The sequence below is a fragment of the Oncorhynchus mykiss genome, chromosome 2 (genome assembly GCF_057628025.1).
Source record: "Oncorhynchus mykiss isolate SJ-2025 chromosome 2, ASM5762802v1, whole genome shotgun sequence".
In the NCBI taxonomy this organism is placed as follows: domain Eukaryota; kingdom Metazoa; phylum Chordata; class Actinopteri; order Salmoniformes; family Salmonidae; genus Oncorhynchus; species Oncorhynchus mykiss.
In genome coordinates this window covers 64,749,555-64,774,660 of record NC_143023.1, presented here as the reverse complement: position 1 = coordinate 64,774,660, position 25,106 = coordinate 64,749,555, and the positions used below count along the sequence as shown (strand labels likewise).

At 40.5% G+C, this 25,106-nt stretch overlaps 1 protein-coding gene across 2 annotated transcripts in view; it reads left to right on the top strand.

The window, feature by feature from the left end:
* The first annotated feature begins 4,187 nt into the window (after positions 1 to 4,187).
* Positions 4,188 to 25,106, top strand: part of klhl25 (kelch like family member 25) — a 43,928-nt gene continuing 23,009 nt past the window's right edge. Inside the window, exons 1-2 of one of the 2 annotated variants that reach the window (XM_021568319.3) lie at positions 4,188 to 4,693; positions 8,558 to 8,675. In XM_021568319.3, the coding sequence (XP_021423994.1) occupies positions 8,612 to 8,675 (64 nt within the window). In that variant the 5' untranslated portion in view covers positions 4,188 to 4,693; positions 8,558 to 8,611. The remainder of the gene's footprint in view (positions 4,694 to 8,557; positions 8,676 to 25,106) is intronic. The other variant, XM_036953084.2, reaches the window with a different exon arrangement.

Below are 25,106 nucleotides of genomic sequence, written 5' to 3'. Positions count from 1 at the left end.
GTGGAAGTCGTGACATAAGCATTGATTTTTTTATCCACTTTTGTAACATTGACACAGGGAGTCAGAAAGCAGGTGCAGTTAGTGAGCTTAAAAACAATGAACATGGAATGATACAAAAGAAGAGAAGTGTCTGACATGAAACACAAACAATACTGCCTAACTACTACTAACAGAATAGTGCTATAAGAAGGCTAAGTAATCAAATCAAAATCAAATCAAATGTTATTTGTCACATACACATGGTTAGCAGATGTTAATGCGAGTGTAGCGAAATGCTTGTGCTTCTATTTCCGACAATGCAGTAATAACCAACGAGTAATCTAGCTAACAATTCCAAAACTACTACCTTATAGACACAAGTGTAAAGGGATAAAGAATATGTACATAAAGATATATGAATGAGTGATGGTACAGAGCGGCATAGGCAAGATGCAGTAGATGGTATCGAGTACAGTATATACATATGAGATGAGTATGTAAACAAAGTGGCATAGTTTAAAGTGGCTAGTGATACATGTATTACATAAAGATGCAGTAGATGATATAGAGTACAGTATATACGTATACATATGAGATAAATAATGTAGGGTATGTAAACATTATAATCAAGGAGTAATGAGGGCCACGTGTGACTGACGGGATGCAGGTGTGCGTAATGGTGGTTGCCAGGACCGATGGTTAGTAGACCAGCGACGTCAAACGCCAGAGGGGAGGAGAACGCCACAGGGGAAGAGCGGGACTAGACATGACAAAAGTCTCTTGTGTTTATTAAATAAGTCACAACATTTAATTTGCAACTTGCGGTAGAAAATCAATAGATTTGGCTCATGATGAAAATACATTGTGTGGTCATCCTTGCAATTCAAGCCAGTCCTTCATTAAAGTAATTCAGTTTGTCCTAGTCTTACACTAAATCTGTGTCCACGAAATATCCCCCTTGTGTGTGGTGTATTCCCTTAAAAAATGGTCTAGATTAGTTACTGTTAGACCATTCTTGGTGAACAAGCAAACCATTAGGCTACAGTAGTTCTAATGGTTGCAATGTTATTGTCTCTAATGGTCTTCAATGGTAAAAGTCCCAAACACACACTGTATAGTGTTTTGCAATGGTAATGACATTGGGTTCTATTAGGGTTGTCATAATATTTTGGTCCCAAGTCCATTTCTCCATCAACGTTTTGGGCTTGTGGGAAAAGTCTTCATGTGAGAATTGTACCATGTGGATAGCCCTCTCAGAGAGCTGCCACTTTTTGGACTATTCAAGGAGAGTTGGGTTGAAGCATTAGGTTGCTAAGAGAAGGACACATTTACTTGCTTTCATAGAGGATTGGCTTGAATTGTGAGGATGACCAGACAATAACTTTCATACTACTTTTCAGTGACTAATTTCTCTGAACAGAGGAAAAAACATTCCAGATTCACAGGGAATACATTACATAGTATGGAGAAGCAACACTACAAGCCACAACTTCATACTACTTATAGGCACTTCTTCATACTTCTTCTCAAATATAAACAATTGATACTGTTTTTTTTCACCCACCATGTCTTACTCATTGGTAGGAAGAAGTTTGGTCCAAATCCAAAGGGGGAAAGTGACCCTTGTTATACAACCATTAAAGGAAAGGATGTACTTAGAAAAAGGTCAAAGGTGTGCAATGCACCTGGACACATTTTCAGTGGTCATCTATGATGACTCTTCACATTTTCAGAGTAACTCCACCAGATGGCAGGATACAGAGCAACATAAACAACACCAGATGGCAGGATACAGAGCAACATAAACAACGCCAGGTGGCAGGATACAGAGCAACATAAACACCACCAGATGGCAGGATACAGAGAAACATAAAAACACCAGATGGCAGGATACAGAGCAACATAAACAACACCAGATGGATACAGAATCCACTAGTCTGAATTTAAATTTCGCTGCTCCAATGATGTGTTTAAACCTCCAAAAAGCCACACTTCTCATCTTTCTGACTTTTTAGTACTAGCAATGTTGTTAATGTACAATAATTTAACATCAGATGCACTGCCTTTCAATAGATTACTTTCACCACACTTTTTTATTTCATAGGTGATAATAATGTAATTAGACTGTTATCACCAAGTTGTTTCAAGTGAATTCCAGGTAAACCACATGAGATCATAAAGCAGTTCAAAAATACAGTCACATTTACATGTTACTGTTTAATACTACACAATACTGTATATATGTTATTCAGGAGAGGATCAAGATGAGCATGTTTGCTGGGATAAGTAGGTTTGCAGGGACTACCCTCTAGTCTACCTGAATAGATTGGTAAAGGGATATTGTCCCTGTGTGTATTTTACCCAAAAAATAATATACTGGAAAACAAAATGTGTTGATAAGGCAGAGTCAACATATTGTACAGAATAATCATGGATAACCAGAACGTCATTGTCAATCACACATATGAGAATCTGCTCACTAATCTGCTCACAAACCATGAGCCGTGTCATGAAGCCTTTGCGCAATAAACATTCTGTTCTGCAAAAAAAAAATGTTGGTGCCAAATCGGCTGTATAATATGGCAAACAAGCAACTGAAGGTGCAAATACCACTCCCAGCTGTTCAAATCTCTGCCTACTTTCATAGATGTATTTTAATAATCCATCTGGTGCCAGATCACAGGCTGTTCTCAACACATTATTCAGTTTCACTGATAGCTATCAGACATCTAAATATGGGACTGCTGCAAAACCACAACGAGCTCAATGACCTGACATTTGCTAATTTACTATCAACTGTGAGAGACAGCCCACTCAGCATATCTAACCTAACCTGATACAGTATGGGAGCACACCTCAGTCTGATCCTTCAGAACATGTCTTGTGTCGTTGCTCCCACCTCCCTCTAGAAGTTTCATCAGATCTGCCAACAATAAAGAGTTGGGTCCAAGTGAATGGGCTAATGTCTGATTTGGGACTATGTCCTCAAATGTATCCTCAATCTCTGTTTTTGTCATGCTACAATAGCCAAACAACCACTGAGGTTTGAAAATGGCTTGGTTGTATGTGTCAGTTTTCAGTTTTCATATTTCCCTAGCTTATAATACTGATGTTGAAGAGCTTCAGTAAAGAACTGCTGACAAACCAATATATTTTCAGATTAAGAGGAATCTCAGTGCCTTCAGAAAGTATTCATACCCCTTGACCTTTTCCACATGTTGTTGTGTTACAGCCTGAATTTACACACAATACCCTGTAATGTCAAAGTGGAATTATGTTTTTAGACATTTTTACAAATGAATAAACAATTAAAAGCTGAAATATCTTGAGTCAAGAAATATTCAACCCGTTTGTTATGGCAAGCTTAAAGTTCAGGAGTACAAATGTAGTTTAACATGATTGTTTAATTTAATCTTGAAAATGTTTTTTAAAAATATTGTACAATCCAGGTGTGCAAAGGTCTTAGAGACTTACCCAGAAAGACTCAAAGCTGTAATCACTACCAAAGGTAGATTATAACATGTGTTGACTCAGGGGGTTGAATACTTATATAATCAAGATATATACTAGTGTTAAAAATGTTGTTTATTTTTATTTTTTACAAATGTTAGCATTTTTCTTACACTTTGAAATTACAGAGAATGTTGTGTTGATTGTTGACAACAAAAAGAGACAATTAAATGAAGGCACTGTACCTGCAGCAGTACAAATCTCAAGTGTACTTAATTAGCAAGCACCAGTATTAGGTATGTTTCTCTGTTGCACTCTTGCATTCAATAGATACTGTTTCATTTCAATTCTATACTAGTTCCTCCTAAAACTTCATTAGAGTTTATTCTCTAGGCCTATCTCTATTGGACTGCATAATGTACCTTGCTTGCTTATACCTCCTTTTGTAAGTGACTTATTAATTCCCTTGAAAATGGCTTTTCTGTGGACAAAGTGACGTTTTATTTACACAAAAATGTATGCAGCGGGGTACAGTTGTAGGCCTAGTTCCACTAGAGGGAACTCTACACTAGGTAAATGCAAAATGATAGATGAGCCCACACCACAAAAAAAGGCTATATCAAGTCGCAGTGCAAAACATGAACCGAATAAAAATACCTACCAGATTAACTAACATGTTGTATTTTTCCTTGTTAGATGGTTTAACTTGTTCCTTTTCATTTTTGAGTTGATGTGGCATATTTTGTAAAAAGCCTTGTTTTTCGAGTAATATCATGGCTAGGGAGAGAGTGCCCTAACATTTGTGGGAAGACATGAGAAAAACAGTAATTTAAGACAAATTATAGAGGTTGTGGCGAGCGTTCTTGCAAATTACTGTATCTCTGTACTGTAATTAATTGTCGACGGGCGTGCTATTGTTTTGCTGTTACTGTCAAGAGGAAGAGGGCGAAACCCACTTCGTCATTCAATTCGATTGGTGTATTAATTGTCAAAATCGCGCCCATTTCCAGAAAGGTCTACTTTTATTGGCTGTTGTGCAGATTTGCATGAAATAGGTTAACGGGATTGGGTGAGGACACGTCAATCACTTGCAAGCGAGACCACTGAATATGAATTTTTCTGATTTCCCACCTCAGACAGAACTCAGCTGCAGACAAAGTGGCTTGAAAGGACCTCAACTACTAGAGTGAAATTTAAATAATGGCTTTAGCAATTGACCAGAAACTGTACACCTCTTGGGTTCCCGTCTAACAACCATATTTATGTGAGTATACAGTCAAGCGTTATTACTTTACAAATGTTCGTTTATGTGGATAATGTTTGCTAGCTTGTCTGACTAAAGTCTTGACAGAACAGGGGTAACATTTAGCTAGCTAAAGTTGGGTTGTTTGCTAGCTTGCTAACTGTTAGCCTAGCGAAGTGCCTGGTTAGGCTGTTGAATAACTTATTTGCCTAGTATAAGTAACTAGCTAGCTAGCTAGGTAGATAGCTAAAACAAGGTTACTCTTGTTTCCTTGGTGCCACTTTGTGGTCACTCTAGACTAGACTAGAGCCCCCCCCCCCCCTCTAACAAACTAGCTAGCTAATGTAACAGGCTACTGTAGTTAGCTTGCAAAGCGGTTAGGTAGATTACGTTAACTAGCTGGCTAACGTTACTCATTTAAAAAACCATCGTGAAAGCGCAGACCACGTAGTTTTTATATTTTCAAAATAAAACGATGTTTGGCCGTGGCTATGTCAGCAGCCAGGTTAACTTCCCTTACCAATGTGAGCTTTTCCAATCATAATCAGACTATCCCTCATTGCAACGTATTGGGATGCTTTGACGGTTCGGTCCAATAGCATGTGGAAGCTCTCTATCCAAGCCAACTAGCTAAGAAACCACATTTGGATGTATTCAACTTTTAGTACTTTTTAGATGTTTTAATATGGACTAACTCAATTGACATCCCCACTCAATAACAAAACTGAATCCATTAGCATCTAACGTTACTAGTAATTACTGAATCGTTGAATATGACTAATTGAATAGCCATTGAAATCTGAAGGATTCTTCCCCCCACATACACACACCTTTTGTTTGCACTTTTTGTTTTCATTCTACCAAATGTTAAAACTGCTGTTGGCTAGAGGTCCCTGAGTTGTTTCAACAGCAGTTGTAGGCTAGGTGATACTTTGTTACCATATTATTTCTCGGACATTAGTTTTATTAGCTAGCAGATTGTAACGGGCTAATGTGATGCTCCATGTGATGTTTTTGGAGATACTGTCTAAATTCTCGATTCGGGTTAACATTTCTTAGAAATGTCTGTGTCCAGTTGCAGGTGGTTCGACAAACCAGATAACTCATAAAGATATTCAAGTGAAAATGACAGCATTTTAACTACTTTGCAGATATGAAACGCACACAATCATAATATCACATTCACAGTTTATGCTACAAAAACAACTTTTATAAGAGGTTTTAAAAAGGAAAGCAAAGGAAATGATCACAAGTCAGTCATAATGTGGCTAATAGGCAAGCGTATCTATTTATGTAGCTATTTATTTAACAAGTTAAACACAGAGCTTAACATTAGCTAGCTAGCTGCTGGGAGGATGACATGTCATTGCAGGAGTAAGTGATTGAGTGTCTCATTTGTGTCTGGAAGTAGCTAGCAAGCTAGCCAACTTTAGCCAGTTAGCTTGTGTGCTTGACTGCCAATAGTGAGGAACCCTACTCCTCGGCCAGAGCGTCCTGCTATTACAGCCTCCACTCTTCTGGGTAGGCTTTCCACTAGATGTTGGAACATTGCTGCGAGGACTTGCTTCCATTCAGCTAAAAAGAGCAGAATTGTCTAGAATATCATTGTATGCTGTAGCGTTAAGATTTCCCTTCACTGGAACTAAGGGTAGGCCCTCACTACAAGCTTTGGCACTCGGCGGTCCTGTTCTTTAAGCTTGTGTGGCCTACCACCTCGTGGCTGAGTTTTTGTTGCTCCTAGATGCTTCCACTTCATAATAACAGCACTTACAGTTGACCGGAGAAGCTCTAGCAGGGAAGAAATTTGACAAACTGACTTGTTGGAAAGGTGGCATCCTATGATGGTGCCACATTGAAAGTTGCTGAGCTCTTCAGTAAGGCCATTCTATTGCCAATGTTTATCTATGGAAATTGCATGGCTGTGTGCTCTATTTTTATAGACCTGTCAGCAACGGATTTGGCTGGAATGGCCAAATTCACAAATTTTGAAGGATGTCCACATACTTTTGCAATTATAGTTCATCTAAGTGCTCGCTCGTCAGAAAATGTTTTTAAAAAGATATTCTACCTGGGAGTGTATATGAACAAGTTTTAAGATTTCATGTTGCTAAAATACTCTCATTTCTACTTTAAATCCATGTTTTGTACCATATTTTTGCATGGGTGTAGATCTTTGTATTGCTAACCTGTACCGGCTAATGGAGCATCACATTAGCCCGTTACAATCTGCTAGCTAGGTTTGGATGGGAAGTTAGGCTAGCTGCCCACCACCCAGGTTTTGAAGATGATTCATCAGCCTAGCTACATCTTGATGGCTAGCATATAGAGATGTCATTTAAGGTCTCTGTTTAATAATGATCATAACACACTACATACTGTTGATTTTATTTACGTAAATAAGTTGTTCTAAGAAGAAAAATAATGTTATTTGGCCCCCTACTGCATAATTACAGGTCTACAGAATAATAGACTAGGAGCGAACTGGGACCCTTGGAGACTCAGAAACTAAAGCTAATATTAGTGCTGCAGTAAAACTAAATAGCCTCATTAGTTGTAGAAAATTGTTTCATTTGCAATGACCAATGGCATTGACAACACGACTTGGGACAGGGATTTTCCCTTTTCCTAGTCGCACAAGTTCGCAGACCCATTATTAAGTTGGTTCCACTTTAGTTAGGAGATTCAGTCCAGAATATAATTATTTCTGTTTTAGATTGTAAGTGCCGCTAATATCCTGCTCTAGTCTCTCCTTGCTTTTAGTGTTCGGCTTTTCTCTCTGGTCCATTGGGAACAAGGAGGGCAAAGTGGCCTCTATAACCATTGTTTCTCAGCCTTGAAGGATTAAGTCCCTCCCAACTCCTCATACCCCCACCACCAAAGATCACCTCTATTCTACTCAGGAGAATCTCATTTTTGAAAGCTGCTGGCTTGAATGTCCCTGACTCCCTTGAGCCAGTATTTCAAACACATTTTCATTAGACTCACTCACTGGCTGTCAAAGTAGCGTGATGGTTTGAACCCACATGGCCTCAGTTGCACAGATACCAGCCATTTCCCAATGTGCCGTTGGTTCCTGGTCGAGTCCCTGCAGATTGATAGAAGCTCTTGGATATTAGGACAGACTGCAAGCCAGCTGGTGATCCATTAAGCATTACTAACGCAGAGACAAGTTGCCAGCTTCTGACTCGCCCTGAAAAAGCCCCCCGTCCTCCTCCATCCTCCCTGTCTCTGACATGGAGGAGTAGCACTGGAATACCAACACTCTCTGTGAAAAGATCCTGGAAAGGCATTCAGTCAGAAGGGCTGAGATGTGTACGGAGGGAAGAAACAAGATGGAAAATAGGGACCTTTGTTTCCAGGTTGCCTAGTGGCAATGTAATTTAAAGGTCCCATTCATGTGTGAATGTCCTGGAGGTTAGGTCTAGTCTCACAGTGAATGATTCAGCAACGTCCCGATCCCGCTGGGGTTGACTGACAGTTACTATTGGCAATAACATCAACCACCACAGGAACTCCTTTGGCCATGTTATGGTTACCCGGCCTAAGTTATGTCCGAACACAAGCTGTATTGCTTTTTCCCTTCTGACTTAAAATGCTTTAAAATGCTTTGTTTACTGTCTCTGGACGATATGGGCATAAATGTATATCATAATGAAACTGCCGCTGTGTTGGAAGTAAGCTGAAAACCGCCAATATAGAACTGTATTGCAGTTATCCTTAATGTGATATTGATTTATTTTACCTTCTGTTAGAAAATAACTTTTCTTAGGTTGAATAGACAGATGAGAAGCCAGTTAGGCAACCCCACAAAGAAAAAGCACAATGGAAATCATGTGTTTTCATTTTATTTTTTTTATAAATCTTTTTTTTTTTATCACCCCTCAGACGTCACAGCAGCTCTATCAGCTCAGCCTCTAGAGGGACCACTTTTTGGGACCGATGCAGACCCCCCCTCAGATCCTCACTGTCAGTGCCTGCACCTGGGTCAGCAACTTTTGCCGGCGTAAGTGGTACAGGACAATTGGCTGCACGTCCCCCTCTTCCAGCCCCCCTTGATTTTGGCAAACCCCAACTGTCCACCCCACCGTTCCATGCACCACCTCCCCTCCCTCCCCTCTGCATCTTGCTGTGTGCCCCATCTTTTGTGACTGACCCATGCATTGTGTTTCCTGTCAACCTGACATTGTGAATCACCCTGCTGATATGTATGTATGTGTGCCTGCCTGCCTGCTCCCCCCAACCTGCCACAACTGACCCCAAACCCCTCTCCGCTGCGGAATTCAAACTGCATGTCAGCACATCAACACCCTGCACGATTTGGACAAAATATTTAAATGCATTTATTTATTTATTTTCAGATATTTGCAGTTACGATTTTATGAATTGCGATTTTCAAACAATTGGGTGAAAACTTGGTAATTCCATCAGACATTGTTTAAACATGTCAGGGAGGAGGTCGACCAACATGTATGGAGGTCGACCGATTATGATTTTTCAACGCTGATACCGATTATTGGAGGACAAAGAAAGCCGATACCGATTTAAATAATAATAAGTAAAAAATAAATAATCATATGTATGTATGTATGTATGTGTGTGTATATATATATATATATATATATATATATATATATATATATATATATATATATATATATATATTCAGCCCCTTTACTTTCAGTGCAGCAAACTCTCTCCAGAAGTTCAGTGAGGATCTCTGAATGATCCAATGTTGACCTAAATGACTAATGATGATAAATACAATCCACCTGTGTGTAATCAAGTCTCTGTATAAATGCACCTGCACTGTGATAGTCTCAGAGGTCCGTTAAAAGCGCAGAGATCATCATGAAGAACAAGGAACACACCAGGCAGGCTTGAGATACTGTTGTGAAGAAGTTTAAAGCCGGATTTGGATACAAAAAGATTTCCCAAGCTTTAAACATCCCAAGCAGCACTGTGCAAGCTATAATATTGAAATGGAAGGAGTATCAGACCACTGCAAATCTACCAAGACCTGGCCGTCCCTCTAAACTTTCAGCTCACACAAGGAGAAGACTGATCAGAGATGCAGCCAAGAGGCCCATGATCACTCTGGATGAACTGCAGAGATATACAGCTGAGGTGGGAGACTCTGTCCATAGGACAACAATCAGTCGTATATTGCACAAATCTGGCCTTTATGGAAGAGTAGCAAGAAGAAAGCCATTTCTTAAAGATATCCATAAAAAGTGTTGTTTAAAGTTTGCCACAAGCCACCTGGGAGACACACCAAACATGTGGAAGAAGGTGCTCTGGTCAGATGAAACCAAAATTGAACTTTTTGGCAACAATGCAAAACGTTATGTTTGGCGTAAAAGCAACACAGCTGAACACACCATCCCCACTGTCAAACATGGTGGTGGCAGCATCATGGTTTGGGCCTGCTTTTCTTCAGCAGGGACAGGGAAGATGGTTAAAATTGATGGGAAGATGGATGGAGCCAAATACAGGACCATTCTGGAAGAAAACCTGATGGAGTCTGCAAAAGACCTGAGACTGGGATGGAGATTTGTCTTCCAACAAGACAATGATCCAAAACATAAAGCAAAATCTACAATGGAATGGTTCAAAAATAAACATATCCAGGTGTTAGAATGGCCAAGTCAAAGTCCAGACCTGAATCCAATCGAGAATCTGTGGAAAGAACTGAAAACTGCTGTTCACAAATGCTCTCCATCCAACCTCACTGAACTCGAGCTGTTTTGCAAGAAGGAATGGGAAAAAATGTCAGTCTCTCGATGTGCAAAACTGATAGACATACCCCAAGCGACTTACAGCTGTAATCGCTGCAAAAGGTGGCGCTACAAAGTATTAACTTAAGGGGGCTGAATAATTTTGCACGCCCAATTTTTCAGTTTTTGATTTGTTAAAAAAGTTTGAAATATCCAATAAATGTCGTTCCACTTCATGATTGTGTCCCACTTGTTGTTGATTCTTCACAAAAAAATACAGTTTTATATCTTTATGATTGAAGCCTGAAATATGGCAAAAGGTTGCAAAGTTCAAGGGGGCCGAATACTTTCGTAAGGCACTGTATATGTTTCGGCTGCATGGCCTTGGATGGAATGGAATGGATTTGTCTATTTCAGCCACAGCTGTTGCTGATGGGTGTATAAAATCGGGTGCACAGCCATGCAATCACCATAGACAAACATTAGCAGTAGAATGGCCTTACTGAAGAGTTCAGTGATTTTCAAAGTGACACTGTCATAGTATGCCACCTTTCCAACAACTCAGTTCGTCAAATTTCCTCACTACTTCACAGAGTGGAGGCTGTTATAGCAGCAAAGGGAGGACCAACTCCATATTAATGCCCATGATTCTGGTGAGCAGGTGTCTACATACTTTTTGTTATGTAGTGTATTGCCAAACGTTAATTTTTAACATGATCATGGAGGTATTGGGTCAGTGTACCTATTAAGCCCACCAAAATCTAAGACAAGACATTTCTAACATGTCGAGGTAAAATAATAGATTAATCTCTCAGTTTTTTTACTTTAATTAACCTTTTTTTTAATAAGACTTCATCTTTATAATATTAAATATATAAAACGTCGGGACTGGGCTTAATTGGTACTGCTAATCTTGTTAATTAGTACAGCTTGTCTTCTTAAAGCCTATATGAAGACTGTTTCAAACCTCCCTCCACTGTATTACAAATGGACAGCTGGTGGACCAAAAACAGGATCAGCTGGATGAATAAAGGACAACAATATGACTATGCCACCCAGAAGTGCATGAGCAGTCACCCAATAGCAGTCACCCAATAGTCATCCTCTTGTCCCTCATTTGTTTGCATTTTTGTCCAGCTCTTGTAGATCTTCTATCCTTCAACCCTGATCTTATTCTTCTCTCTCTGCATCAAGGACTACCTGTCCACCCCAAAAGTCTTGGAGAGAATAGAGGTTTCCAATCTTGGCAATCGCACCATAGCTAGATGCATAATGTGTCACTGTAGTTTGTGTTTTTAATCAACATAAATCTGAACAACAAAATGATGCTCTTGATCATTGAATATTAGGGATAGCAACACACTCTCCCAATTTGTGTCAATACAAACCAGGCCTAATAGGAGCATACTGGGCCTGATAGGAACAACTGTGATTATGGTGAATAGCAAAGTCAACTCCTAAACTATTTGGAAACCAGTGGTTTGGGGTATACATAAACACTACAGACTACAATATTATGCACAGTTAGTTGTGATCATATTGAACAATGTTTATTTATTGTCATTTACATTCAGTATAGAGGGAGTGCTTTTTGTGCTACTGTACCCTTTAAGCCCACCTGAAATAAATGTAATCTATATAACAATGCAAGGTTCATTTAACAGTAAAATAAGACAAAATATATTTAATGTTAGCTATGAATGCCTGATCTATCTTGTTGTAGTTCACCATGTTATGATGCCACTGTGTGACTGTGACTAGGGGTGTTTTGGGGACCGTATTACTGCCACACTGGCGGTCACGAGTCATGATGGCAGTCAAATTCCATTTGAACGTTTAGTTACGGTAATTAGGCTTCTCCAAGCTCTGATGCTGCTGAGGGTCATTAGTAGCCTACCAAACGTGCTAACTGCCTGGTACTCAGCACTCTATTGTCCCTCTAATCACTCTGACACCAATGCAAATCTAATCAAAAATCTAATCAAACACTTCATGAGAGCTCATGTTGCGTAACATTTCTATAGGATGTGTAGTGGTTCTCAATCCTGGTCCTGGGGGAACGTAGTTTTCATTCATGAGCTAGCTAGCTTTTTTTTAAAGAACAGCACTGTAGGTGTGCGAGACAACTTTACCAGCATCATAGCATACATCTCGATGAATCGTTGTGACATATGAGTGACTGTGTAATAACTATGTCAAATGTATGAGCACATTAAATTATGATGTGCAGTCATATTCAGGTCCTGATTGGTCAACAAGCTTATTTGACGTGTCAAATAGTGTTATTTGACACGTTTAATAGTATATTGTTTGACACGCAAAGACCCAAACAGCGTTCCATAGAAATCCTGGTTGAGAATGAAATGACTGAACAACAAAACAGCACAGAAAGTAAGTGCTAGAAAGACATAGGTTTTGATTATGTTTTACTGGTAATGGGGACATATGTATATGCCAACAAAATAACTTTTTGGTGTGTGAGAGACCTTTATTTTTAACTAGGCAAGTCAGTTAAGAACAAACTCTTATTGACACTGACAGCCAAACCCGGACGATGCTGGGCCAATTGTGCGCCGCCCTATGGGGGCCAGTCCATAGCATCAATGCCTTCCTCTTGCAGGAACTGCTGACACACTCCAGCCACATGAGGTCTAGCATTGTCTTGCATTAGGAGGAACCCAGGGCCAACCGCACCAGCATATGGTCTCACAAGGGGTCTGAGGATCTCATCTCGGTACCTAATGGCAGTCAGGCTACCTCTGGCGAAGCACATGGAGGGCTGTGCGGCCCCCCCAAAGAAATTCCACCCCACACCATGACTGACCCACCGCCAAACTGGTCATGCTGGAGGATGTTGCAGGCAGCAGAACGTTCTCCACGGCGTCTCCAGACTCTGTCACGTCTGTCACGTGCTCAGTGTGAACCTGCTTTCATCTGTGAAGAGCACAGGGCGCCAGTGGCGAATTTGCCAATCTTGGTGTTCTCTGGCAAATGGCAAACGTCCTGCGCGGTGTTGGGCTGTAAGCACAACCCCCACCTGTGGACGTTAGGCCCTCCTAAAGCACCGCCAGCATTCAAAAGTCACCAAAACATCAGCCAGGAAGCATAGGAACTGAGAAGTGGTCTGTGGTCACCACCTGCAGAACCACTCCTTTATTGGGGGTGTCTTGCTAATTGCCTATAATTTCCACCTGTTGTCTATTCCATTTGCACAACAGCATGTGAAATTTGTCAATCAGTGTTGCTTCCTAAGTGGACAGTTTGATTTCACAGAAGTGTGATTGACTTGGAGTTACATTGTGTTGTTTAAGTGTTCCCTTTATTTTTTTGAGCAGTGTATATTATCACTTGTGAATGATACCCAGCTTAATGCAAACAGTGCATGCTTTTTTCTTTTTTGCTACTCTTTCAAATCATAATCACACCTCATGTAGCCTAGCTCATAGGCATATATGTTTCAATTAGGGTTGTATCACAACTAAAGTGGCCAAATAACTTCTTCAAATTAAGCACATTAATCCACTTTGCAACGGGTGTAGAGCCTAACTGGCATACATTCGCAGAAAGTCAGTTTAAAGTTTGGGGAAGATAATTTTCATAATAAAAATGCACCTTTGTAATAAAAGCAGTACTAGCAAAATCGCAATTGTGGTCACTTGAGATGGGTGTTTTCCTGCTAATGGAACATTCGTATTTATAGCCTTCTGCCGTGTGTGCATTGCTGCGCTTATAATGTGAAGAAATAGTCTTATAGTTGATCAACATTTTAAGCTTAAACGTTCTCTGTTGCAACGGGGCGCATTGCTTTAAAGCAGGTTTTTTGATGCTAGTGGTTGTATTAATTTGGCATCTATCGCATCCCACAACTGTCCCAGACTATGTTTGGAATATTTATTTATTGCACGGAATAGAATAGGTTGACTTTTGTACTATGGGGGATAGTAGATTGACACAGGCTAGTACTTTTGCTGTTCGTTAGACCTACTCAGCTTGTTGGCTGATGAAAAGTAAATGTGGACAGTTCTTCCAATATCTTCAATATGCGCCTCGGAAATGGATAAGGACACGTGTAGTTGCTTCCCGGATGTGTGTCTTCTCTTGTAGCCTGTTAGAAAGACCTGATAACGTGACTGAGAGCTATGTGAGTGAGAGGTGCTTTTTTTAGGGGGGTTATGGCCTCACAAAGGAGATGCAGCCGGGAAATTTGAGGCATTATCAAGTGCTTGACATATTGGTGAATGAGAGACTGATGAAGTGTGTACAGCCTGTGCAAAAAAACAAACAAAGCAGAGCTCATGACTTTCATATTACTTTTTGTAATCATTAGTCGCATCATGCTGCCTTAGAATGTATTAAAAATCAAAACCTATAGCTCAACATATGTATCACAACTAATTTTAGATAAATAACTCTAAATTTAGCATTAATTAAGGAGTAGCTGTTTCTTAACCGCTCAACAAAGAATTGCTGCGTGTGCACACTGCCTCAAATCGTTTGGAGAAAATATAATTTATATTTTTTCAGGTATGTTTAACCTCTCTGATCTCCCAAACCCGGATCCGGTATCGTGACTACAGCCTCAAGCTCATTACCATAACGCAACGTTAACTATTCATGAAAATCGCAAATGAAATGAAATAAATATGCCATCTCGCAAGCTTAGCCTTTTGTAAACAACACTGTCATCTCAGATTTTCAAAATATGCTTCTCAACCATAGGAAAACAATAATTTGTGTAAAAGTAGCTAGCTAGCAAAGCATTTAGCGTTAGCATTAGCGTTAGCATCCAGCACGCAACATTTCAACAAAAACATAAAAGCCTTCAAATAAAATCATTTACCTTTGAAGAACTTCTGATGTTTTCAATGAGGATACTCTCAGTTAGATAGCAGATGCTCAGTTTTTCCAAAAACATTCTTTGTGTATTAGAAATAGCTCCGTTTTATACATCACATTTGGCTACCAAAAAAACCCCCGAAAATTCAGTCCTCAAAACGCGAACTTTTTTCCAAATTAACTCCATAATATCGACTGAAAACATGGCAAACGTTGTTTAGAATCAATCATCAAGGTGTTTTTCACATATCTCTTCATTGATACATCGTTCTTGGACACATGGTTTCTCCCCTGAATCAAATGGTAAAGTACAAGCAGCTGGCAATTGCGCACCGAATTCCACGCAGGACACCAGGCGGACACTTGGAAAATGTAGTCTCTTATGGTCAATCTTCCAATGATATGCCTACAAATACGTCACAATGCTGCTAAGACCTTGGGCGAACGACAGAAAGTGTAGGCTCATTCCTTGCGCAATCACAGCCATATAAGGAGACAATGGAAAACAGAGCTTCAGAAATTCTGCTAATTCCTGGTTGATGCATCATCTTGGTTTCGCCTGTAGAATGAGTTCTGGGGCACTTACAGACAAAATCTTTGCAGATTCTGAAACTTCAGAGTGTTTGCATAGTCGAGCATCTTTTCGTGACAAAATATCGCGCTTAAAACGGGAACGTTTTTTATCCAAAAATGAAATAGCGCCCCTAGAGATCTAACAGGTTAATTGTATTCTTTGTACTATAAAATAATGCCACGGAATTCTAAGCAAATCTTGTCTGCTTAATGAGCTAGTGTAGCCCACAGCCATATGGCATAGCCAGATCAGGACCTAACATAAGGACAACGCAGAGTATGCTTTTCTGTTCCTCTTTCTGTTCTTCTTCTTCATATCATGTTTCTTTAGACCTGTCTAAAATAAATCATGGATTCATTGTGATGGTGTAGGCTATATTACATGGATTTATTAGACTTTTTAAAATGTAGATGTTCCAAGGGACTGCATCAGTGGCTTGTAAAGGCTATGTGTGGAGGCCAGGAGATGCTAAATGTGTTTATGTTAATTAACAGTCAATTCCCATGAGACTGGCAGTTATTTGCTTGACAATCACTGGCTGACAATTTCATGACTGCCACAGCCCTAACTGTGACATGCAGGCACAACTGCTAGTGTGAAAAACACGTTTTTAATTGGCAAGAAATAGTCATTAATGCCCATGAAATATGCTTGCATGTCCATATATCAGTACAATAAAGTATTTTTACTTATCTGAGAAGGTCCAAACAATATCTGGAAAATGTGTTTATCTGAGTTTTTGGCTGAAATTCTTTTTGCCGCTTTGAAATTGGTCACTAGTGGGAACTTAGACAGTTGTGTAACTTAATAATAAAACATCTGATTGGCTTAGAATAAAAGCTGTTATGGATACAATAACCAGATGAATTGGCTGAAACGTTAAACAGCATAAATATTTTTTATTTGAACCCAAAGATGGAAGTGGGCTTAATGGGTACGCTTATAAGCAGAGCACAGCACTTAATTAATTAATAGCATGAGTTCATATTTCCTATTTACCTTTTTGAGTTCTTAAATAACCTAAGTTAATTATTTATTCAGGCAGCCTTAGTCTGCAGATGGAATAGGAAGCTTTTCCACGTTTGCGCCATTATCAATATATACACTTGCTGCTCCTCATTCAGGCTCCAGGCGGCTAAAGCTTCTCTCAACCCCAGAGCAATGTTTTCTCCCATTTTGATCCCAGGGGAAGTAGCCTATGGTGTTTGCAAGCACCAATCTTTCAGTTGAAACTTCTCATCAATAAAGTGGACTTTCAAACGGATGTAGGGCTCGGTTGTTCTACTAGACCAAAGGTCTGTTATAGTCGCGTAATAATCATGTGTGAGCTCGGTTTCAGCTAATCCCTTCATTTTGTTATACAGTGTTGGGACAGTACAGCTTGTTTATCATCTTGAAGTCGTCTTAGAAATCAATCAATCAATCATGTATTTGGTCTATTGGTTTGCCTGTAGCCAAAATACTGCCATAGCACTGGAAATGCGCCCATTGGCACCAAATCGACGTTCTCATTAGCACTAGCAGCACTCGTGTTTCCGACAGTCTGTGAAGCCAGTGTTGCCAACAATTTTTCAAGTAAAGTTGTTGGTTGCTCCATTTGTCGCTAGAAGCCCTTTCATGACATAGTAACGTCATAACGTTAATATGCGCATTAACAAATATATATTTTTATGCTTATGCTAGCGTTCAGTCTCTCATGCAATGATAAATTGTCCGAAGCAAGGAGGCGGAGCTGTGGACCAGGAGCAGAATGCAGAGAACAGCACAGCAGTCGCTAAATCAACCAAAAGTCGCTGAGGCAGCAAAAAAAAAAAAGTAGCTACATTTTTACCAATAAGTCACTGGAGGGGTTGGCAATGCTGTGTGAAGCCCTTTCTCTCTTCACTAGCATCTAACTGCACGCACTAAGCAGGGACGATTCTGATTGGCCAGCATGCCATGCAGATAGTGAAAGTGCCTGCTTGTGATTGGTCAGCATCCTATATGCATGTAGGAAGTGGATGTATGGAGTCTAGTGCATTGGAGGTACCATAGTCTAGTTTTTGTTGTATTAAAGAAGAAAATCTCAGCCTCGTGCAATTTGGATATTGCACATTCTATCTGAATTCAATTAATCGTGCAACAGTAACACACACACACACACACACACACACACACACTGAGATGCTGCTATGAAATTCAGTTGCTGAAATGGGGCTTTTATATACTCTTTGTTGTCTGATGTTAGTTTCCAGGGCCTTTAGTTAAAATAACACTTGATCCTGTGGGGATTTGAGCGTCACAATGAGGTAGAAATACTAACAGAGTGAGAAGCAGTGTACACCCCACAATATTTCCCCTCCGTTAGGCTACAGGAGGAAAAGCAACCCATTCTAATGAATATTGAATGCTATATCTGCTTGTCTCGTATTAGAATGACCTCAATAATTGAATGCTCTGTGGTATAATGGTTTGAAAGCTCCGGTTTGTATGAATGAATGTTCCACTGCATGGTGGATGTTGAGAGCAAGGGAGAGAACCACAGTTTTAAAAGGGATGCTAACTGTTGACCATTAATCAACTGTCTCAAAACTCTAGGTTTGCTGATATGCTCTGAAGCAAGTGCCAAGGAGTTCGCTAAATAGAATTTAATATGCTTGGAGGCCATAGGTGAGACATTAAATAGGCTGGATAATGTATCTACTACAATTGAATGAATAGCATAAGGCTACTTTCAAGTACCCCCCACAAACTCTTAACAAGGCTGTGCTTTATGGAGATTCATCAAGTGGATTGATAGCACAGAATAGCTGAGTATCAGTTTCTGCTAGGCTTGTCACAAAAAAACGATTTTACAAACGATACATTACCAGGACAAGTATCACAATACCGAGTAGTATCGAGATACCACAGTGGAGAAATTCAGTGGCCTAGCATCCAGCTCGCCCCGTCCCCCGGAAGCTTGTTCATCTTTTCTAAACGTTCTCCAAAAACCTGTCATTGAATTCACACTTCTATTCAGTACAGCACATTGAATTCCGCTCCAGCCATTCCACATCCTCCCCAGTTAAGGTGCCACCAACCTCCTATGATATACATGCATAATGATCTGCATATCCTTGTGTCGGTAAGGGGAAGACACTGCACAAAACCGGTTTCACTCTTTAGTTAACACTCTCCCTCCCTTCCTCACACACTCTCCCTCCCTTCCTCACACACTCTCCCTCCCTTCCTCACACACTCTCCCTCCCTTCCTCACACACTCTCCCTCCCTTCCTCACACACTCTCCCTCCCTTCCTCACACACTCTCCCTCCCTTCCTCACACACTCTCCCTCCCTTCCTCACACACTCTCCCTCCCTTCCTCACACACTCTCCCTCCCTTCCTCACACACTATCTCCCTCTCAAACACACACACACTATCTCCCTCTCAAACACACACACTACTCTCGCTCTCCCACAAACACACTGCTCCCAACTTTTTAAACTTTAGGCACCAAAGAGCCCCAGAAATAAATAGAGTTGAACTAGTTGATGCACCGATATTACATTTTTGGCCGATATCAGATATTTTCCTTGCCAAAAAAACCCTGCATTTTAGCTGCCTTTTAAGCATTCTAGCACAATTAAATAGTTAACACACACATGGACACAGCGGTCTTAAGCACTGCATCTCAGCGCAAGAGGCGTCACTACAGTCCCTGGTTCGAATCCAGACATAATCAAAACCTAAGGATTAGGCACAATAGTGGACTTTGTGGTTAGCTTTCAAAATAAAAGTGGCATAATTCTACTATTTGTATTCATTTGCATCACTGTCAATTACACACTTTTATTTTGAAGGCAAACTGCAAATTCCACTGTTGTGCCTAATCCTTATTGTGGCTAGCTAAACAACACAACCTGGTCTGGTCGAGCGTCACTAGCCAGATGAAGCTAGCTGGCTGCTTATAACGGAAGCTTTGGGCAACAGGGTTAAATGGCTCGCTAGCTATTTATTTTCATGAACTGAACAACAAGTTGCAACCTAGTTAATACTTACTCAAGGATTCTGGTCATTGCTAATACTTACTCAAGGATTCTGGTCATTGCTAATACTTACTCAAGGATTCTGGTCATTGCTAATACTTACTCAAGGATTCTGGTCATTGCTAATACTTACTCAAGGATTCTGGTCATTGCTAATACTTACTCAAGGATTCTGGTCATTGCTAATACTTACTCAAGGATTCTGGTCATTGCTAATACTTACTCAAGGATTCTGGTCATTGCTAATACTTACTCAAGGATTCCGGTCATTGCTAATACTTACTCAAGGATTCTGGTCATTGTTTTCAGGCTGGTTGTATTGGTGCTAGCTACCCCAGAAGTTGCGGTTGAGGCCTCCCGGGTGGCGCAGTGGTTAAGGGCGCTGTACTGCAGCGCCACCTGTGCCATCAGAGTCCCTGGGTTCGCGCCCAGGCTCTGTCGTAACCGGCCGCGACCGGGAGGTCCGTGGGGCGACGCACAATTGGCCTAGAGTCGCCCGGGTTAGGGAGGGCTTGGTCGGTAGGGGTGTCCTTGTCTCATCGCGCACCAGCGACTCCTGTGGCGTGCTGGGTGCAGTGTACGGGTGCACGGTGTTTCCTCCGGCGCATTGGTGCGGCTGGCTTCCGGGTTGGATGTGCGCTGTGTTAAGAAGCAGTGCGGCTTGGTTGGGTTGTGTATCGGAGGACGCATGACTTTCAACCTTCGTCTCTCCCGAGCCCGTAAGGGAGTTGTAGCGATGAGACAATATAGTAGCTACTACAACAATTGGATACCATGAAATTGGGGAGAAAAAGGGGTTAAATTTATTTTTATTTTTTAAATAAGTTGCGGTTGAACAAATTAAGCTTTATTATCAACTCGGTATTGTAAACACATCGCTCGTGGCCGGTGTTTGTTTGTTTGCAGACTTTTCTTTTGTACAGCTTTGACAGTGCTACTGTATTTTATTTATTTTTGACACGCAAAGACCCAAATGGCGTTCCATAGTATGTATATCGTGAAGCTAATAGAAGTGACGCTATTACTGTGTTACTCCAGTAGGGCAACATCTGAAAAATAGCGCGCCTGGTAGTGTGTACTGGTGCTCAACCAGTCGATGAAAGCCAACATCACCCACTACAGAGAACGGTTGATTGTCAAGGGCAATGAATGCCATTATCTTGGCTTTAATGGATTTTTCCTTTGAGTTGTCTCGTTTAAATGTTGTTACTCTTTCAAATGACTGCTCGACTTGTTGACTGCTCGATCCACATAGCAGACATTGTGGGCTAGGTTAGGAATGCTGTGTTGCGCAAACTTTTGGGTGCCATTATTACGTCATGTACCTACGCTATGTAGGTATGCACGTCAGCTTTGTCATCGGTTTTTAACATCGGCGTTAAACTAGACATCGGGCCAATACCGATGTTGGCATTTTTAGCTAATATTGGCCAATTCCGATATGTTCACCAATATCATGCATCCCTAATTTTAAGCTTACATTCGGCCTATATGAATCCTACCTTTGAGTAGCAGACCCTTCAGTCCTGTGACAATCAAACTTGCCTAAACCTACTGTCAAGTTGTTTGCTAGATAGGTAACGTGACTGAACAAAGTTGTTTGTTATCAAACCAATTAGCAACCCGGGATTAGTTTAAAATGGGCCACAACATGGGTTGTTTCTCAGTGTGCATTCGGAAAGTATTCAGACCCCTTCACTTTTTCCACATGTTGTTACATTACAGCCTTATTCTAAAATGGATTAAATAATGTTTTCCCCACATCAATGTACACACAATAACTCATAAATGACAAAGCAAAAAGTTTAACATTTTAGTCAATGTATAAACAAACAAACAAACTGAAATCACATTTGCATAAATATTCCTACCCATTACTCAGTACTTTGTTGACGCACCTTTGGCAGCGATTACAGCCTCGAGTCTTCTTGGGTATGACTCTACAAGCTTGGCACACCTGTATTTGAGGAGTTTTTCCCAGTCTTCTCTGCAGATCCTCTCAAGCTCTGTCAGGTTGGATGGAGAGCATCACCGCACAGCTATTTTCAGGTCTCTCCAGACATGTTCGATTTGAAGGATATTTAGAGACTTGTCCCGAAGCCACTCCTGCATTGTCTTGGCTGTGTGCTTAGCATCGTTGTCCTGTTGGAAGGTGAACCTTCGCCCCATTCTGAGGTCCTGAGCACTCTGGAGCAGGCTTTTATCAAGGGTCTCTCTGTACTTTGCACCGTTCATCTTTCCCTCGATCCTGATTAGTCTCCCAGTCCCTGCCTCTGAAAAATATCCCCACATGATTCTTCCACCACCATACTTCACCGTAGAGATGGTGCCAGGTTTCCTCCAGACATTGAAGCTTGGCATTCATGCCAGAGAATCTTGTTTCTCATGGTCTGAGAGTCCTTTTAGGTGCTTTTTGGCAAACTCCAAGCGAACTGTTGTGCCTTTTACTGTGGCGTGAGGGGCTTTCGTCTGGCCACTCCATACAGGCCTGATTAGTGGAGTGCTGCAGAGAGTTGTCCTTCTGGAAGGTTCTTCCATCTCCAAAGAGGAGCTCTGTCAGGGAAACCATCTGGTTCTTGGTTACCTCTCTGACCAAGGCCCTTCTCCCCCGATTGCTCACTTTGGCTGGGCGGCTAGCTCTAGGAATAGTCTTGGTGGTTCCAAGAGAATGATGGAGACTTCCATTTTAAGAATTATTGAGGCCACTGTGTTCTTGGGGATTTTCAGTGCTACAGACATTTTTTGGTACCATTCCCCAAATCTGTGCCTTCGACACAGTCGTGTCTCGGAGATCTATGGACAATTCCTTCGACCTCATGGCTTGGTCTTTGCTCTGACATGCACTGTCAACTGTGAGACCTTATATAGACAGGTGTGTGTCTTTCCAAATCATGTCCAATCAATTGAATTGACCACAGGTGGACATCTCAAGGTTGATAAATGGAAACAGAATGCAATTTTGAGTCTCATAGCAAAGGATCTGAGTACTTATGTGAATAAGGTATTTCTGTTTTTTATTTGTAATAAATTTGCTAAAATTTCAAAACCTGTTTTTGCTTTGTCATTGTGGGTAGATTGAGGATTTTTAAAATCCATTTTTGTAACAGTGGGAAAAGTGAAGTGGTCTGAATACTTTCCGAATTTATTGTAATACCGTGATGCCCACTCATGCTCCAAGTGCATTCTCTGAGGATGTTCTCTTGTGTGGAGAATGCATAAAACATTACATTTGAGAAGCACTCGCACTCCCCCTACTGTATGACCTTACAATGCATCTCCAGCCAGGACAATGGCAACAGTAGAGATGAAACAAGATATACACAAAGAAAACGTTTTACTTCATAATTATCAGCTAGATATATGTGAATTATTGTAATCTAGCTAGATAAACAGGCAAAAATGACCTAAAACTAATATTATGCAAGGTAGAGTAGATGTAAATTCTTTGTGGGTAGCTAGTTAACAATTCTTTGTGGCTAACAGTAGTAGTTAGCCAGTTAGCTCTATTGCCTTACTATGAGCTTGCCACCCTTTTTCTATTGTATTATTGACTTTATGTGTAACTCTGTTTGTCACTTTGCTTTATCTTAGCCAGGTTGTAGTTGTAAATGAGAACATGTTCTCAACTGGCCTACCTGGTTAAATAAAGGTGAAATAAAAATGTATTAATGCATCAAGATAATATTGTAGACAGGCAACATATGAGATGTGAATAGGCAACATTTTTATTCTGAAGTTGGAGTGTATTTTCTTGCTTCAGCTCAAATCATGTCTGCCATTTGGTTTCTTGAAAATGTGCATCCTTTTTTACATGGTTGCGTCATATTTCTTTGCATACTTTCCTTTGAAGTTTGCATCGATGCATGCTTCAAAATATGTACAAACGACTAAGAAAAGGCCTTCTAGGCAGGGTTGCAAAGAAAAAACTCTGCCTAGAAGGCCAGCATCCCAGAGTCGCCTCTTCACTGTTGATGTTGAGACTGGTGTTTTGCGGGTACTATTTAATGAAGCTGCCAGTTGAGGACTTGTGAGGTGTCTGTTTCTCAAACTAGACACTAATGTACTTGTCCTCTTGCTCATTTGTGCACCGGGACCTCCCACTCTTTCTATTCTGGTTAGAGCCCGTTTGTGCTGTTCTGTGAAGGAAGTAGTACACAGCGTTGTACGATATCTTCAGTTTCTTGGCAATTTCTGGCATGGAATAGCCTTCATTTCTCAGAACAAGAATAGACTGACGAGTTCCAAAAGAAAGTTATTTGTTTCTGGCCATTTTATCGAACCCACAAATGCTGATGCTCCAGATACTCAACTAGTCTAAAGAAGGCCAGTTTTATTGCTTCTTTAATTAGGACAACAGTTTCCAGCTAACGTAATTGCAAAATGGTTTTCTAATGATCAATTAGCCTTAGCTAACCCAAGTTTATAAAACACAACGTGCCATTGGAACACAGGAATGATGGTTTCTGATAATGGGCCTCTGTACTAGTGGTCGACTGAGTGATTTTTCATTTCATTTCATTTTCATTGGTCATTAATATGGTCGAATCCGGAAACTATAATTTCAAAAACAAAACTTTTTATTATTTCAGTGAAATACGTTACCTTTTGGTATTTTATCTAACGGTGGCATCCCTAAGTCTAAATATTCTTGTTACATTGCACAACCTTCAATGTTATGTCATAATTACGTAAAATTCTGGCAAATTAGTTTGCAATGAGCCAGGTTGCCCAAACTGTTGCATATACCCTGACTCTGCGTGCAATGACAGAGAAATGACAGAATTTCACCTGGTTAATATTGCCTGCTAACCTGGATTTCTTTTAGCTAAATATGCAGGTTTAAAAATGTATACCTCTGTGTATTGATTTTAAGAAAGGCATTGGTGTTTATGGTTAGGTACAGTCGTCCAACGATTGTGCTTTTTTCGCAAGTGCGCTTTTGTTAAATCATCCCCCAGCGTTGCATCGATTATATGCAACGCAGGACACGAGTAATTCATCAACCATGTGTAGTTATAACTAGTGATTATGATAGTTTTTTAGAAGATAAGTTTAATGCTAGCTAGCAACTTACCTTAGCTACTACTGCATTCGCGTAACAGGCAGGCTCCTCATGAGGCGGGTGGTTAGGGTGTTGGACTAGTTAACTGTAAGGTTGCAAGATTGAGCTGACAAGGTAAAAATCTGTCGTTCTGCCCCTGAACAAGGCAGTTAACCTACCATTCCTAGGCAGTCATTGAAAATAAGAAAGTTTTCTTAACCGACTTGCCTAGTTAAATAAAGGTATAAAAAATATATAAA